The 15,824-nt window shown below is 46.4% G+C and overlaps 1 protein-coding gene across 2 annotated transcripts in view; it reads left to right on the top strand.

Annotated features, from left to right (window-relative positions):
* The window catches only part of TNRC18 (trinucleotide repeat containing 18), a 71,126-nt gene that overhangs the window by 18,643 nt on the left and 36,659 nt on the right, over positions 1 to 15,824 (top strand). For both annotated transcript variants that reach the window (XM_081965810.1, XM_081965809.1), the window contains exons 3-8: positions 1,821 to 1,949; positions 2,548 to 4,368; positions 11,375 to 11,477; positions 12,236 to 12,441; positions 13,421 to 13,561; positions 14,831 to 14,994. In XM_081965810.1, coding sequence (XP_081821936.1) covers positions 1,821 to 1,949; positions 2,548 to 4,368; positions 11,375 to 11,477; positions 12,236 to 12,441; positions 13,421 to 13,561; positions 14,831 to 14,994 — 2,564 coding nt within the window. The remainder of the gene's footprint in view (positions 1 to 1,820; positions 1,950 to 2,547; positions 4,369 to 11,374; positions 11,478 to 12,235; positions 12,442 to 13,420; positions 13,562 to 14,830; positions 14,995 to 15,824) is intronic.

Raw genomic sequence — 15,824 nt, 5'->3', positions numbered from 1 at the left:
AGGACTGGAAACTTACTTAATAAGGACTAGAAACTAACTTAATGAGGACTAGAAACTTACTTAATAGGGACTGGAAATTTACTTAGTAAGGACTAGAAACTAACTTAATAAGGACTAGAAATTTACTTAATAAGGACTGGAAACTTACTTAATAAGGACTAGAAACTAACTTAATAAGGACTGGAAACTTATTTTTTCCTTTAGAGAAGAGGCTAAACTTTCAAAGAGCTGCTACCCAATGATAAGCTTGACAAGAAGGAGGACCCGTTATGTGACTTTTTCTTGTTGTTGTTATTTAAATGCCACCCGACTCCCAGCGCCTCCGGGTAGTTTTCAAATTATTCAAAACATGAAAAACAAGATACAGAAAAAATAAAAAGGACAAGAAGTAAAAGGAGGGGCAGAAAACAAATGACATAGAAACGAAAGAAAAGCTGGGTTAAAAAGAGTCTTCGGTCTCGCGCCCCCCCCCCCCGGCTCCATTAAAATAACCAGATTCACACGTTTTCTTAAAACTTTGTTAAGTGATCCACTTAGCAACCATCATGACTTACGATCATAATTACAGGCTGAATTGGGATTGTAAACTGAGGACTCCCTGGGCAGATAGTCCCCGACTTAAAAACGGCTTGTTTAGTGACCTTTCAAAGTTTTATAACGGCGCTGAAAAAAAGGACTCTTTTTTGCACACTTGCGACCATCGCAGCCTTCCCAGAGTTACATGAAGAACACGGGGCTTCTGATTCAGCTTTAGGACGGTCGCAATGTCCCGGGGTCATGCGATCTCCTTCCGACAAGCAAAGTCCACTCGAGACAGCCAGATCCGCTTAACAACCGTGTTGCTAACTTAACGGCTGCGGTGCTTCGCTTCCCAACTGCGGCAAGCAAGGGTGAAACAACGTGAGATGCTCTCTCAATGAGCCACAGACCCGTCGGGCTCATTTGCGGTCGTACGTCGAGGACTCCCTGTACATAACAGGATGACGTCTTGGGTTTTCAACCCTAGGCCAGTGGTGGGTCCTGGCCGGTACGGCCCGGTACGGCCGTATTGGTAGTAGTCGAACGGACTACAAGTAGCGTATCACTAGCAAAGGTAAGAGCAACCCACCACTGGCCTAGGTGGTCAAAGAAAGCGCTTAAAAACCACCAGGAGTTATTTTGGTCCTTGGGAGTGAGATGGAGCATCACAAGTTGACTTTTGATGCCAGAGAAAGGAAGTTCCACCTTTGAAAGAAGGAAGCAAATTCACTTTTGCAAAGTTGGCTCATCTTTTCCTTTGCAATGTGATCCTTTTGCCTTTGTGCACGATCCAGAGTGTCCCCTCCCCAAAAAACCCCCTCCTTCGGGCTTCTGGAATCTCTCTCTCCTTGGCTAACGGTAGATCCATGGTAGCGAATCTAGGGCACTCATTGTGGGTTTTCGCAACGGCCGCTCGGTGAAAATTTCCTCCCTTCTCTGAATTGCACAAGGTTGTCTTCCTGACCCCCCCACTGCTTGCGGGTTGGGTTGCGAGACCACAACTCAGCCAGGCTGAAGGTCTTCTCTTATCAAGACCCCAAAGGCATCCCCACTCTTCCTCCCCTGGTTGACGTCCTTCCCGGGTCTCTGACAGCGTTGGTGGTCTCCCACCAACGGAACTTTTTAAAGAAGAAAATACAAAAAAAAGCAAAGGACCAAAAAAAGAGAGAGAGGAAATTAGAGGGAGGAAAAAGGAGAAGGGCAGGGAGAAAGCCACATGGTGTGTGTGTGTGAATGCGGGGGGGGGGGGGTGTTGTTTGTTGAATCCTGAACTGATCTGTGCATTTGTTTTTCTGTTTCAGGTTTCTCCCACCTGCCGGGTGGTCTCTACCCCTCATACATTCCTCTGAGCCACCTGGAACCTCACAGCAGCAGTGGGAATCCCCTACTTGGTCAGCTGAGTCAGCACAGCCTCTTCGAGACCCCAAAAGGTTAGCCTTCCTTCCTTCCTTCCCTCCCTCCCTTTGTCTCTCTTCTCTCCTTCCTTCCCTCAATCTGTCTCTCTTCTCTCCTTCCTTCCTTTCCTCCCTCCAGCTGTCTCTCTCCTCTCCTTCCTTCCTTCCTTCCTTCCTTCTTTCCTTCCTTCCTCTCTCTTCCTTCCTTCTCCTTCCTTCCTTCCCTCCTTCCTTCCTTCCCTCCGTCTCTCTTCTTCCTTCCTTCTTTCCTTCCCTCCTCTCTCTCTTCCTTCCTTTTCCTTCCCTCCCTCCTTCCCTCAATCTTTGTCTCTCTTCTCTCCTTCCTTCCTTCCTTCCTTCCTTCCTTCCTTCCTTCCTTCCTTCCTTCCTTCCTTCCTTCTTTGCTTGCTTGCCATTTTAGTTGAAAATTAGAGGTTGAAACCATCTCTCCCAAGGTTAAAAAAAAATCTGGTAGGTTGATAGAAGTAGGAAAGTCTTCTTTTCAACCTGACTTTGGATGATTCTGGGTCAGCACACGTCATCCTTGAAATGTTTTGTACTCTTGGATGTGCCTTGACCAAAGAGAATTGACCTCAATCTGCTCTTCTCCCCCACACCCTCCTTTGACTTACAGATGGATTTTACCTTGCTGGGCACGCAGGACAAGCTGCTTTGCACACCCAGGCCACCCCGTCTAGGGCAGCCCCCAACCCTGCCTCCAGCGCCCTTCTCCACGAAAAGGACTTTGGGCACCCACACAGGACCCCCAAGGACGTCCCCAAAGGCCTCGGTGGGAAGGACCGCTCTTACCGAAGCGACCTCTCCTTCTCCCTCGCCAAGAAGGAGGCCAAGCTGCGCGAGGACTCCCGGCCTCACAGCGTGGTAGACCTCACCCAGGACACCAAGCCCGAGAGCGAGAGGAAAACGAATGGATTTGAGAAGGCCATGAAGGTTGGGGAGCGCTTGTCTCCCTACCTGGAGGAACACTTGTCCCATCGGGGGGTCTTCAGCGGAGAACCAAAGTCCAAACACCCCCTTCAGACCTCTTCCCTCAGCAACTGCAACATGACCGGAAGCGCCCAGGGCTCCGAGTTGGACCGCTGCCCCAAGGACCTCGGCAGACACGACGAGAATGTGAGGCCTCCTCCTTACGCCTACTCCGACCGGATCAAGAAAGTCGACGCCGCGATGAGTTCGGTGGCTGCCTTGCACGTGGCCTGCAGCTGTCCTTCTCCAGCTCAACCGGGGAAGCTGCCCCCGCCCTCGGCCTTCCCTCCCCAGCCAATCCATCCCAACATGTACACCATCTTCCCCTTGACCAAGGAGTCCGGGAGGGAACACAAGGTCATCGCGCCCACCTTCGTGCCTTCCCTCGAGGCCTACGACGAGAGGAACGGCCCCATTCAGATTGCCTCCCAAGCCCGGGACAATGCCAAGCTGAAGGAGAAGGAGGTTCCCACCGCTGCCCGAGTGGGGGTCTTGCAGGCCGTCCCCGAGAGGTGCCTGACGGATGCTTCGCGCAACCTTTTGGCCCAGGAGTTCTCCATCCACGCAGACGCCAAGCGGATGGAGATCCTGCGGGAGAAAAGTTCGGTCATCAGGGCCAACTCCGTGGTCTTGAAGAAGCAGGCGGCTTCGGAGAACTTCCTGAACAGGCAGAGGTTGAACTCCCCCGAAAGCAGGGAATACCTCCCTTTGAAGGACTTGCCCAAAGCCGAGGCAGAGCATCGCTCCTGCGAGCGGGACCGATTTCAAAGACCCGGCTGCAAAGAAGCGGTGAAGATCTACGGCACTTTGGACACCTCGTCTTCTTCTTCCTCCTCTTCCTCCTTGTCCTCTTCCTCCCGGCAGCATTTAGACCCCAACCAACAGCTGAAGCCCCCGGAACAAAAATGGAAGCCTTTTGAAATGGGCAACTTTGCCACCACTCAGATGGCCGTTTTAGCTGCCCAACACAACCATGCCAACCGGGCGGAGGAGGAAGCCAAGAAGACCTACCTGGAGCCCAGCAACCTACAGAGGTCCTCCGTGGTGGGAGGCCAGAGCGTGCCAGAGAACCTCCACCCTCCCTCGCACGGTGAAGGCTCAGCCATGCAAAGTCTCATCAAGTACAGCGGCAGCTTTGCAAAGGAGGCGTCAGCACGGCAAGGTGGTGGCAAGAAAAGTCCTTTTGGGGGCCTGGGCAACATGAAGCTGGACCCTGGTCAACAGCCTTCCCCCAAGCTCCAGCAGCTGCTGCCTCACCAAGCGGGCAAGCAGCTGAAGAAGGAACCGGAGCGACCTGAAAGCGCCAAGTCTTTTGGACGCGAGAGCATTGGATCTCAAGGAGAGGTGGAAGTTAGACATCTCCCCGTTGGCATCGCGGTGGCGGTCGCTCGCCAGAAGGACAACAGCAGTGGCAGCAAGCTGGGACTCGTGGACCGCGACCGCTCCCTCTCCTTGAGTAATGTAAAAGGTAGGCTGTGGGCGGGGAAGCATCCAGCTCTGGATGGGACCGTTGCAACTCCTGCATTGGCCGTATCGGTTGGGGAATTCTGGGCATCCTTGTAGATGTAGGTTCACTCCCGAGCTGAGAAGGTTGGCTAGATGCAGACGGAGGTAGGAGATCTGGGGATCGGCAGTGGGGATTTCCCCAATTGTTGATATCTTTGGAAAGTTTGGACAAGAAATGTCAGAGTTTTGGCAGTGTGGCTAGCTTTATGTGATACACTCAGGAGCAATAACACACCACCCAGAGCTTTAAGACAATTACTGTATTTTTCGGAGTATAAGATGCACCTTTTTCCCTCAAAAAAGAGGCTGAAAATCTGGATGCGTCTTATACACTGAATACAGCATTTTTTGCCTCCCAAAACCCTGCCCCCTTCGCCAAAATGGCCGTTCAGAGATTTTAGGAGGCTTTCAGAGAGCTCCTGGGGGCTGGAGAGGGCAGAAATGAGCAAAAACGGGCCCAATTTTGCCCCCAGGAGCACTCTATAAGCCTCCTAAAGGCTATCCATGCCCTATTTTTGACAAAAAATGGGTCTGTTTTCGCAAAAAACTCTGGTGCGTCTTATACTCCAAAAATACGGTAACAGTGGTTTATTTACAATTATATACAGGCAAACACGTGCAGAAGATAAAATCCCTTCCCATTCACTACAGACACAAGGAGAGCATTGAATACACGCTGAGAAGAAAAAACACCCTTAATAGCCACCTATATATAGACTTATTTGTGTGTGTGTGTGTATGTTGTATTTGTGTTGATAAATAAATAAAGGGAGACTAGTATAGATCTATTTCAAGCTATTTAGCTCTCATCAGCTAGCCATACCCTTGCTGGGATTTGAACCTGCCTGTATTACATATTAGGTAGGAGTCTTAGCCACTAAGCCACAGGCTCTCCTCCTTTATCAGCTGAGCCAAGGAAATAGGTATGTATTTATCAGCACAAATACAACACAAATATAAAAAGGCAACATTAAAAATAAAAATATGGTTTTCTGCCTGGATTGTTTTCTGTAATGAGCCGAATGACAGAAAGAGGGAGTAGTGAGCTTCCTCCCATATTTGGGCATACCAGGGGTTGTATATGTGTTACAACCCCTTAATAAAGACAAACAAACACCTTAAAATCATCCTCCATTACAAATTGTAGAAAGTGTGTTATCTATATTACATCACCTATACACACACACACACACACACACACACACACACACACACACTGCTATCATCATACCTCATCCTTCACATGGCTATAGTTGTTTTAACGTCCTTTTATAACAAACATTCCAAAATTTAAAACAAAACCACATGGTGGCATTCCCTTATCCATTTTCAATATCATCCAACCCCATTATACCTTTATAACACATTCAAAATAAAAATTGATTATGTTTAATAACGAAATCTTTAGACCTCTTTTCTTAATCCTTGTTTACGATTTATATGCAATTTCCTTTTTATCCTGTCAATTACAAATTATTACATTATTATCATTATCAGTCATTTATTTAACAATAGTTAGACTAAGTTTAACTTACTTCCCCCCCCAACTTTTTTTACCATTTAAACTTTTTACCAAATTTCCTCTTATCAAACCAATACACACACACACACACACACACACACATATACATACATACATACATACATACATACATACATACATACATACATTGTTATCATTATCAGTTATTTATCTAACTTTATCCATTATCACTACATTTTTTAACATAATGCTCTAATTTTAACAAAATCTTTGGAAGGAGGAAGGAGAGATTAAAACGTGGCAGACGGTGTCTTCTCTGTTGCTCTTAGGTATTAAATGTTGGCGTGTTGAATAGTTTTTGAGCTTGGGTGTGTGTGACTGACCTTCACCCCAGAGTAAATGGCTGGCGCTTACTGAATTCTCCAGTTTGTTTGTGCAAGATGCTAAGGGCTCCTTTCCAACTAAGAGCTGCTTTTGATTTGAAAGAGCATCTAAGCTGCTTTCCATTTTTCAAAACAAAACAAAACAACACCCAGCATCAACGTTTTTGTGTGGCATGAATGATTGCAAGGGGAGACGGGTGTAGCTGCGGGCAACAGAAGCCTTATAATTAAAATTCGGGACGTGATTCAATGAAAAAGGAAGAAATGACCATTTGAACGAGGAGAATTGAGTGAGGGGGAGATGGGCCATTGTTTGGGATGGAGAACTTTGTGGTTCTGGATTATCCCTGATGTGAAATGGAGTAGATCTCTCGGTGGATTTTCAGAGCGATCCTGGAAAGCCAAAGTTAAGCTCCAGGTCAGGTCTGGTTAGATAAAATTAAACTAGGGAAGACCACAGAATGTGGAGATAAATCATTGAGTGATCTCTTCTGTTTCTGCCACAATTTGAGGGCCAAATGAAAATTGCAGGACTTTTCTAAGATTGTGGTAGCCTGTTTCAACGGCTCTTACACAACTTCGGTTGAGATTTCAGCTGAGCATTCTCTAAAATCATGAAATATTGCCAATTAAAGATGAAGGGAAGAGTTTGGAAGGTTGGATTGACTTTCCTAATCCCCAAACTATAGCACTCCGTTGTCTGGAGCCTGCCAGTTATTTGACTACCCATAGGGCCAGGGGGCTGTGGTAGAGAGCATCTGGAGTAGGGGTCTCCAACCTTAACCACTGTAAGACTTGTGGTCTTCAGGTCCCAGAATTCAAACCCAGCTTTAGTGGCTGAGGAATTCTGGGAATTGAAGTCCATAAGTCTTAAAAGTGGCCAAGGTTGCTGACTGAGGAATTCTGGGAATTGAAGTTCCATAAGTCTTAAAAGTGGCCAAGGTTGCTGACTGAGGAATTCTGGGAATTGAAGTCCATAAGTCTTAAAAGTGGCCAAGGTTGCTGACTGAGGAATTCTGGGAGTTGAAGTCCACAAGTCTTAAAGTTGCCAATGTTGGAGACCCCTGACCTGGAGGATATGGGTGGAGGAAATGGAAAGGTGAACAGCTAAAAAGTGGCGAAGGAATGAACACGGGTCTTGTCCTTAGGTGTTTTTGCAAGAGTCAACTTTATTTTTCCTGGAAGAGGTTTTGCTTCTCATCCAAGAAGCTTCTTCGGTTCTGACTGAATGGCAGGGAATGGAAGAATTTATATTCCTTGAAGTCATTAGCGCTCTTTGCACTGAAGAAACTTCTCGGGATGGGAAGCAAACCATCTTCAAGGAAAAAAATCAAGAAAGTCCAGTTGCCTGTTGGAAAAAAAAAATACTTTGACCTTGGATGGATTGAGAATCTCCATAGACGTCTTGTTTTCAGGCATGAATTCCCCCTCTGTGCTCATTTTGCTAGTTGGCAACTTCAGACCACTGAGCCTTGACTTCTAAGATTGGCCTCTCCAGTATGTATTTGCCAAGCCCCCCCCCCCACTTTAAAAAAAAAAACAACAACCCAAGATAAAGATAAATAAATCAAGCTCACAGACACCACTTAGCTCTGTGGGAATAACTTAGAGAACATTTTGTTAGAGTGAGTCACTGTAAGAGCCCTCCTCCAACCTCCCCTTCCTCCCTCCAGTTAAATTTATTAGCAGGTCATGTGTGATTCTGCAAAATGTTTCCAGTGTATTTCCATCTACATTTTATTTGCAATTTGCTTTAAAAAAAAAAAAAAACCACATTGCTTCACTGTAGTCAGTCTGTTTTTCAACCGATTTGGCATTTCAAGAGCGTCTCACTCTTGGGCATTCTCACAAAATGGCAGATGGGGCTGGACTTTTTAGAAAGGGTGCAGATCGATCGATCCATTGGTCAGAAGGCGAGATGATGGGTCCTCATTATATTGTCCCTAAGGTAAAGGTAAAGGTTCCCCTCGCACGTGTGTGCCAATCGTTCCCGACTCAAGGGGACGGTGCTCTTCTCCGTTTCAAAGCCGAAGAGCCAGCGCTGCCCGAAGATGTCTCCGTGGTCATGTGGACAGCATGACTCAATGCCGAAGGCGCACGGAACGCAATTCCCTTCCCACCAAAGGTGATCCCTATTTCTCTACTTGCACTTTTTAGGTGCTTTCGAACTGCTAGGTTGGCAGAAGCTGGGACACGTAATGGGAGCTCACTCCGTTATGTGGTGCTAGGGATTCGAACCGCTGAACTGCCGACCTTCTGATCGACAAGCTCAGCGTCTTAGCCACCACATCCCACTATATTGTCCATACACCTCCTCCCTAAAAGTTATGAGTCCTCATACTGGCCACCTCACGGCTGTGGTTGTGTTGCAATATTTTTGGGGAGGGCTTATTTTTTGGGGAGTGTGAGGGCTTATTTTAGCGCAAGCATTCAAAAGCCCGATTGGGATTATTATCCTGGGAGGTCTTATTTGGGGGGAAACAGGGTAATTCTGTCGGCTGCTGATCAAACATTCCCCAGATTTTGAGACAGGAGGGGGAGGAAGCGCATATTCCCCCCACCCCCATTCCACCATGCTGCTTTGAAAAAAGCTGCAGAAGAAAACCCTTGAATGGGATGTGTGTGTGTGCGTGGACGCCGAATGTGCCTGAAATTTGCAAATCGGGAGCCATGGATTGCTGTGTGTGTGTGTGTGTGTGTTGCAGAAGGCAGCTTAAATTTTGCCAAGGGGGACACCCGGTTTTCCCCTGCCAACTCACAAGCTGTGCATCCTTCCAAGCGCATCGATGCAATTTGTTGTCTGCCTGTAGCGTTGCCCACCTCTCCGTTTTGGGTGGGGGACTCAGCAGCAGTCCAAACTCGCCCCGATGCTTTCCCCGCTAGTGCTGCAGAGGAAAAGGGAGCTGGGTTCAGTCGTTTTGTCTGTCCATCCGTCCACCCTGGGGTCCCCAGATTCCTGCTTTTAGCCCTTTTGTGCGCCAGCCCTGACTTCATTTTTCCATCTGGGTTCCCACAGCCTCTTTGCGTCTGGAGCCAAGAGCCGGGATTGGTAGCCAACAAAGGAGATGTGTTTGTTTGAGCGGGTCTGAAAGCTTCCAACCCCTTAGCTCCCACCCACCCACCAACCTCTGCTTCCACCCCCCACCCACTCCGCTCTGTTAAATATAATTTACTGAGCAGAAATAAGAGCTTGTGAACAAGGACTGTACTTGTCTAGTTGCTAAGCAATCGAATTGGCACACAAGGCTCTCATTTTTTTGCCCGTCTCGCGGCCCCCTCCCTAATTCTCCGTCGCCCCTCCACCCTTTTCCCGTCCTTGCGTGCCAAGAGACTTTTTTTCCCTCCCTTCTTTTTTTTAAAAAAATTAATAATATTGAGTTGGTCTGTGCCAAGTGTAGGGCCCTCGAAGGTGCAAAACCTTTTAAGAAAGAGAAAAGCAAAAAAAAAAAAAAGGGGGGGGGCTTAACTCAGCTAATCTGGTAGGATTTGGCAAGCCAAGCCACGCATTGAACAGGGGCATTGGTTTGCCAAGGAAATGGGGCCTCCAGAGAGATTTCTTTCGGCCTCCTTCCTTGCAAGCTCTGTGCATAACCGATTGAATTTTCCACGGGGATGAATGTTGCTCCAGCGGACTTCGTACGTCATGTCAGGAAATTTATAAAGACAAGATTGCCTATTGAGGGTTTGTGTGTGTGCGTGTGCATGCGTGTGTGTGTGAATCAGCAGTTTGTAAGGTTGTGTTTGGGACGTTAAGGGGTGTGCAGAACATTCCTAGTGTCGCCATGGGACCAGCGTGTTAAAGGCTGATGCACTATTATTCTTAGGCAAGTAAGCAGTGGTGGGATTCGAACAAGTGAAGAACCGGTTCTCTGCCCTAATGATTCCTTCCAACAACCAGTTCACCAAACTGCTCAGAAACTTAACAACCGGTTCTCCCAAAGTGGTGCGAACTGGCTGAATCCACTGATGAAGTTACCTAGTTGGGTCATGAAACGTAAGAAAACAACCAAGTTCAGCAAGCACCAAGGACCTCACAGTCCTCCTTCTCCTCTTTCTCTTTCTCCTCCCCTCCTCCTCCTCTTCCTCTACATTGCAAACCCCCACTCCTTTCCATCATTGATGAAGTTACCTAGTTGGGTCATGAAACGCAAGAAAATAACCAAGCTCGGAGAACATCAAGGACCCCATAGTCCTTTTTCTCCTCTTTCTCCTTCTCCTCTTCCTCCTCCTCTTCCTCCACATTGCAAACCCAGCTCCCTGGGTTTGCAATGTGGTGGGATTCAAATAATTTAACAACCGGTTCTCTGCCCTAATCATTTCTTCCAACAACCAGCTCACTAAACTGCTCAGAAAGTTGAACAACCAGTTCTCCCGAAGTGGTGCGAACCGGCTGAATCCCACTGCAAGTAAGGAAATATGGAATAGGCTCTTTTATGGTTATTAGGCCCTTTGGGTTAGTTGCGGTCCCTGGATGGGATGCTAGCAGGGTTTGAAAGCACGCGAGGAAAATAAAAGGGATTGAAAACAAGCATTTGCAAGAACGAGGAGGCTTCTTTATGAGAAAACCTAGCTACAATCATCCGCCTGTGATCACTGTATTTTTCGGAGTATAAGACGCTCCGAAGTATTAGACGCACCTAGATTTTGGGGGGGGGGGGCAAGATCTTGAACTTTCAACCGGGTGGGGAAAACCGGGAAGCTTTCAGATTCGGGTTTTCCCAAATGTGCCAACATGTCTCTCTTCATAAATTGGAATTTTGAGCCATACTTCGCCTCGGACTCTGATTTACTTTTGGATGCTATTTGGAACCCAGACATTAACCCGAATCTGAAAGCTACCTGTATTTCAGAGCCGAACTCGGAATTTATCTGTAGGCATGTAAAGCTTCTTGAATGATCTGTCTTATTCTGTCCTTCTGTCCTCCCACGTGACCTCTTAACCATTATCCCATAACTGTCTCTTCAGGCTTCTCCATCAAGGATCTTGGGATCCTGGCAATTCTTGAAGAGATGTCTAGAACTTCAACCGTTGGTTGGAGAAGTCTCAATGTTTGATTATATTTACAGGAGGCTGAGCTTGCTTTGTTTCGGTTGCCCCTTAGGACACGGACGGTTGGACGAAGACTGTGGGGATGACCGTCCACGCCTTCGAGAAAACCACCTTCTGGCAAGTCGTCTGGAACGAGACCAGGAGAAACTTCTCAGGTGATATTTCTTATTTCCTGTGACCCTTTAGCTCTAAAACTCGACCGTTTCTGCAGTCGGAAAGATGCAACTCTCAAAACCACCTGTAATGTGGAAATATATTTTAGCCGCAAATGTAACGCAAGCAAATAAACCTGCTGTGAAAAATGGCAGGGAGAAAAACAGAATTGCCAAGCAAAAAAAAAACCCAGATAACTAACTATCTAGTCTAAACAAAAACATTCTTGCTAGCTGACGGAAGGACAACTGAGAAGGGGCTGAGTAAACTTCCTAGGAAGTTCAGAAATTATCTGGACACCTCCTCCAATTCCTCTTCCTCCTTCTCCTCACACTGAAATCTAGTTAGGTTATGAAATATCAGAAAAAAACACAGTGCAGAGAACATCAAGGACCCCATAGTCTAGTCCTTCTCCTCCTCCTCCTCCTCCTCCTCCTCCTCTTCTTCTTCTTCTTCTTCTTCTTCTTCTTCTTCTTCTTCTTCTTCTTCTTCTTCTTCTTCTTCTTCTTCTTCTTCTTCTTCTTCCTCCTCCTCCTCCTCCTCCTCCTCCTCCTCCTCCTCCTCCTCCTCCTCCTCCTCCTCCTCCTCCTCCTCCTCCTCCTCCTCCTCCTCTTCCTTCTCCTCCGAACCTCTTCCACAAATGTCTTCCACCAGCCATTCAAGTGTTGTCTCATTCCCCTTCCTGATGAAGAAAGGACCATGCTTGAAACCTATCAAGGCTGGGGTCTCTAAGCCCTCCTCCTCTTTTTATTTCCCCCAGAGAAAGCAAAGAATTGGCTGATTTTGCTCGGATCCATCCGGCTACCTGTGCTACCAGTGGCTTAAACTCTAACCTCATGGTGACTGGGGGGCCACCCCTGACCAGTTCAGGACGGTGGATTGGTGACCCCACATCACACCTGGCGACCCATCCGTGGTTACCCAGAAGCAGCAGTTCGTCCATGTGGCTTACCGGCCATCCCTATGGTAAGGTGATCAAATGAACGCAGAGTTGGCCTCTTCTTGAGACCAGAGGTCAGCAACCTGCAGCCCTGGAGCTCCATCCTGCTCTGAGACAACGAATAGCTTGGGTGACGTTGCTTAACACGGTGGGCACCTATGATGCCTCTAGGCCAGGGGTGTCCAAACTTGGGAACTTTAAGACTTGTGGACTTCAACTCCCAGAATTCCCCAGCCAGCATGTCCACAAGTCTTAAAGTTCCCAAGTTTGGACACCCCTGCTCTAGGTGCTCCAGGGGACTAGAATAAAGAACGATGCAGCCATTGCTTTATTATCTAGGCATATCTCAAAGGTGACTTTTCAAAAGGCCACAGACGACAACGATGACCAAAAGTATTGGAGAAACAAAAAAAACTTATTTTTTTCCCCCTTGAAAAAAAAGGGCTTTTGAAAGGCCCCTTTGAGACAACGGTTTTCTAGATGGCTGAGACCCTTCGCAAGCCTTCATCCATGCATATCTATGTATTGGGATGTGGTGGCTCAGTGGCTAAGACACTGAGCTTGTTGATCCGAAAGGTCGGCAGTTCGAATCCCTAGCACCGCGTAACCGAGTGAGCTCCCGTGACTTGTCCCAGCTTCTGCCAACCTAGCAGTTTGAAAGCACTTGTAAAAATGCAAGTAGAAAAATAGGAACCACCTTTGTTGGGAAGGGAACAGCGCTCCGTGCGCCTTTGATGTTTAGTCATGCCGGCCACATGACCACGGAGACGTCTTCGGACAGCGCTGGCTCTTGGGCTTTGAAACGGAGATGAGCACCGCCCTCTAGAGTCAGGAATGACTAGCATATATGTGTGAGGGGAACCTTTACCTTTATCTATGGATCCCTGGGTAACCAGCAGTAGAATCCTAAAATACCTTTGTATGGGCACCGTCTCACCTGGTTTCATGCGACCTTTGATCTTTTCACCTTACAGAATTTCTCTTCTGCTCCCGTATTCTTTGCAGGGCACCCTTCTTTGCACCAAGGCATGGCCCCTGGCTTTCCTTCCGGCATGGGGGGAGCACTCCCCTCTGCATACCAGTTTGCCAGAGATCCTCAATCCGGCCAGCTAGTCATGATCCCCAGTGAACACCTGACCCACTTTGGTAGGTACCCAAAGCGAATTGTACCTTCAGATGTACAGGTTATTGTTCGCATAGACTTTCAGTAAGGTAGAGTTAGAATAGAAGAGAAGAGAATAATGGAATAAGAATAGAATGGATAATAGGGAATAGGATAGAATAGAAGGAATTAGAATAGAATAGAATAGAGAATAAGGAATAGGATAGAATAGAATAATGGAATTAGAATAGAATAGAATAGAATAATGGAATAAGAATAGAATAGAATAAAATAGAATAGGGAATAGGGAACGGAATAGAATAATGGAATAAGAATAGAATAGAATAAGAATTCAGAATAGAATAGAATAGTGGAATAAGAATAGAATAGAATAGGGAATAGGGAATAGAATAGAACAATGGAATAAGAATAGAATAGAATAAAATTGAATAGTGAATAGTGAATAGGATAGAATAGAATAGAATAAGAATTCAGAATAGAATAGAATAGCAGAATAAGAATAGAATAGAATAGAGAATAGGGAAATAGGATAGAATAGAATAATAGAAAAAGAATTCAGAATAGAATGGAATAGAATAGAATTCAGAATAGAATAGAGTAAGAATTCGAATAGAATAGAATTGAAATAGAAATAAGAATAGAATAGGGAATAGAATAAGGAATAGAATAGAATATAATTCTTTATTGGCCAAGTGTGCTTGGACATACAAGGAATTTGTCTGGTGCATATACTCTCAGTGTACATAAGGAGAATAAAATACATTCATCAAGAATAAAAAGATACAACACTTAGTGATAGTCAAAAGTTACTAATAAGCTATTAAATCGTACTAGTAAACAAATAAAACAATATAAATTGAAAGATACAAGCAGCATGGCTATAGTCATAACAATGGGGAGAGTTAGATACTAGGAAGGAAGAGAAGAATAGTAGTAATATAGTCTTAGTAAATTATTTGACAGTGTTGTGGGAATTAGTTGTGAAGCAGAGTGATGGCATTCGGAGGGGGGGGGGCGGAAACTGTCCTTGTGTCTAGTTATTCTGGTGTGCAGTGTTCTATAGCGTCATTTTGAGGGCAGAAGTTGAAACAATTTATGTCCAGGATGTGTGGGGTCTGTAAATATTTTCATGGCCCTCTTTTTGACTCTGCTCTGCTTTGCTTTGTGTAAAGTTCATATGTGGCCAACTGGGTGGCACCTGGGCCCACCTGCAGGATATCCACATTGCTTAGACCTTAAATTCTCCCTTGGATTGAGGTTGGGTTTTAAGTCAATCTCTCTCTTCATTCCAGCAGAACTGATGGATCGTGCACCTCCTCTCTGGCCTGCCATATATTCTCCTACCAGGGGCTCCCTCCAGCACGCTCACCAGCTCCAGCTCTTATCTCACCAGCAGCTGATTCGTCAGCATGAGCTATACCTCCTGCAGCAACAGGCTGCACATGCCCAGTTGGTGGTAGGTCCTAATCCTTGGGCTTCAACTTTTGCAGCTGCCTTTGGGAAACCAACTTCATCGGCCTCTCCTTTCTGAAACTAGGTCTCCAGATGTGATGAACGGAGAAGACCTAGCTAGATCCTAGTTAGCATTCATTAAACCAAATAGACTGATGTGGTGGAATGTAGTAAGCGACCACGGGGTGGGGGGGAAGGGGGAGTTTCCCAGAAGGGAGGGCCTGCATTCCAGAGGAGTAAGAGGCAACTCAGCTCAGAGATCACGTGTGAGAGAAAGTGATTGAGGACAGCACCTCCTCAATAGTTCCCAGAATATATTGTAGATGCAGATAGTAGAGTCTTCGTTCTGGCAAGATTCTGTCTATAGGTGTGAAGCAATAAAGAACTCAGCTTGAAAGAATCACCGTGTATCATTCTTGGTTTTGGGCCTCATAGCTGGCCTTTCCACATGATTGTTATACCTGGATTTTTAACCAGGCAATTTTTTTTTCATACAAGGCAAGGTGGGACACTTGGTGGAGGTTGACTTTGAGAAACTCTAACTCAACCAGTCATTCTGTCCAAAAGTCTGCTCCCATGATTGTAGAAAGACAATCCCCTGTGCAGTGGTGAAATTCTTTTTTTTTTTTACTACTGGTTCTGTGGGTGTTGCCTGTTGGGCGTGGTGTGGCTTGGTGGGCGTGGCTTGGTGGGCGTGGAAGAGGAACGATACTACAAAATCTCCATTCCCACCCCACTCTGGGGCCAGCCAGAGGTGGCACATGCCGGTTCTCCGAACTACTCAAAATTTCCACTACCGGTTCTCCGAACTACTCAAAATTTCTTCTACCATTT

Source organism: Natrix helvetica (genome assembly GCF_964273705.1).
Source record: "Natrix helvetica genome assembly, chromosome: 13".
Lineage (NCBI taxonomy): Eukaryota > Metazoa > Chordata > Lepidosauria > Squamata > Natricidae > Natrix > Natrix helvetica.
Note: the sequence above shows the minus strand (reverse complement) of the source record. Positions and strands in the feature narration are given on the sequence as shown.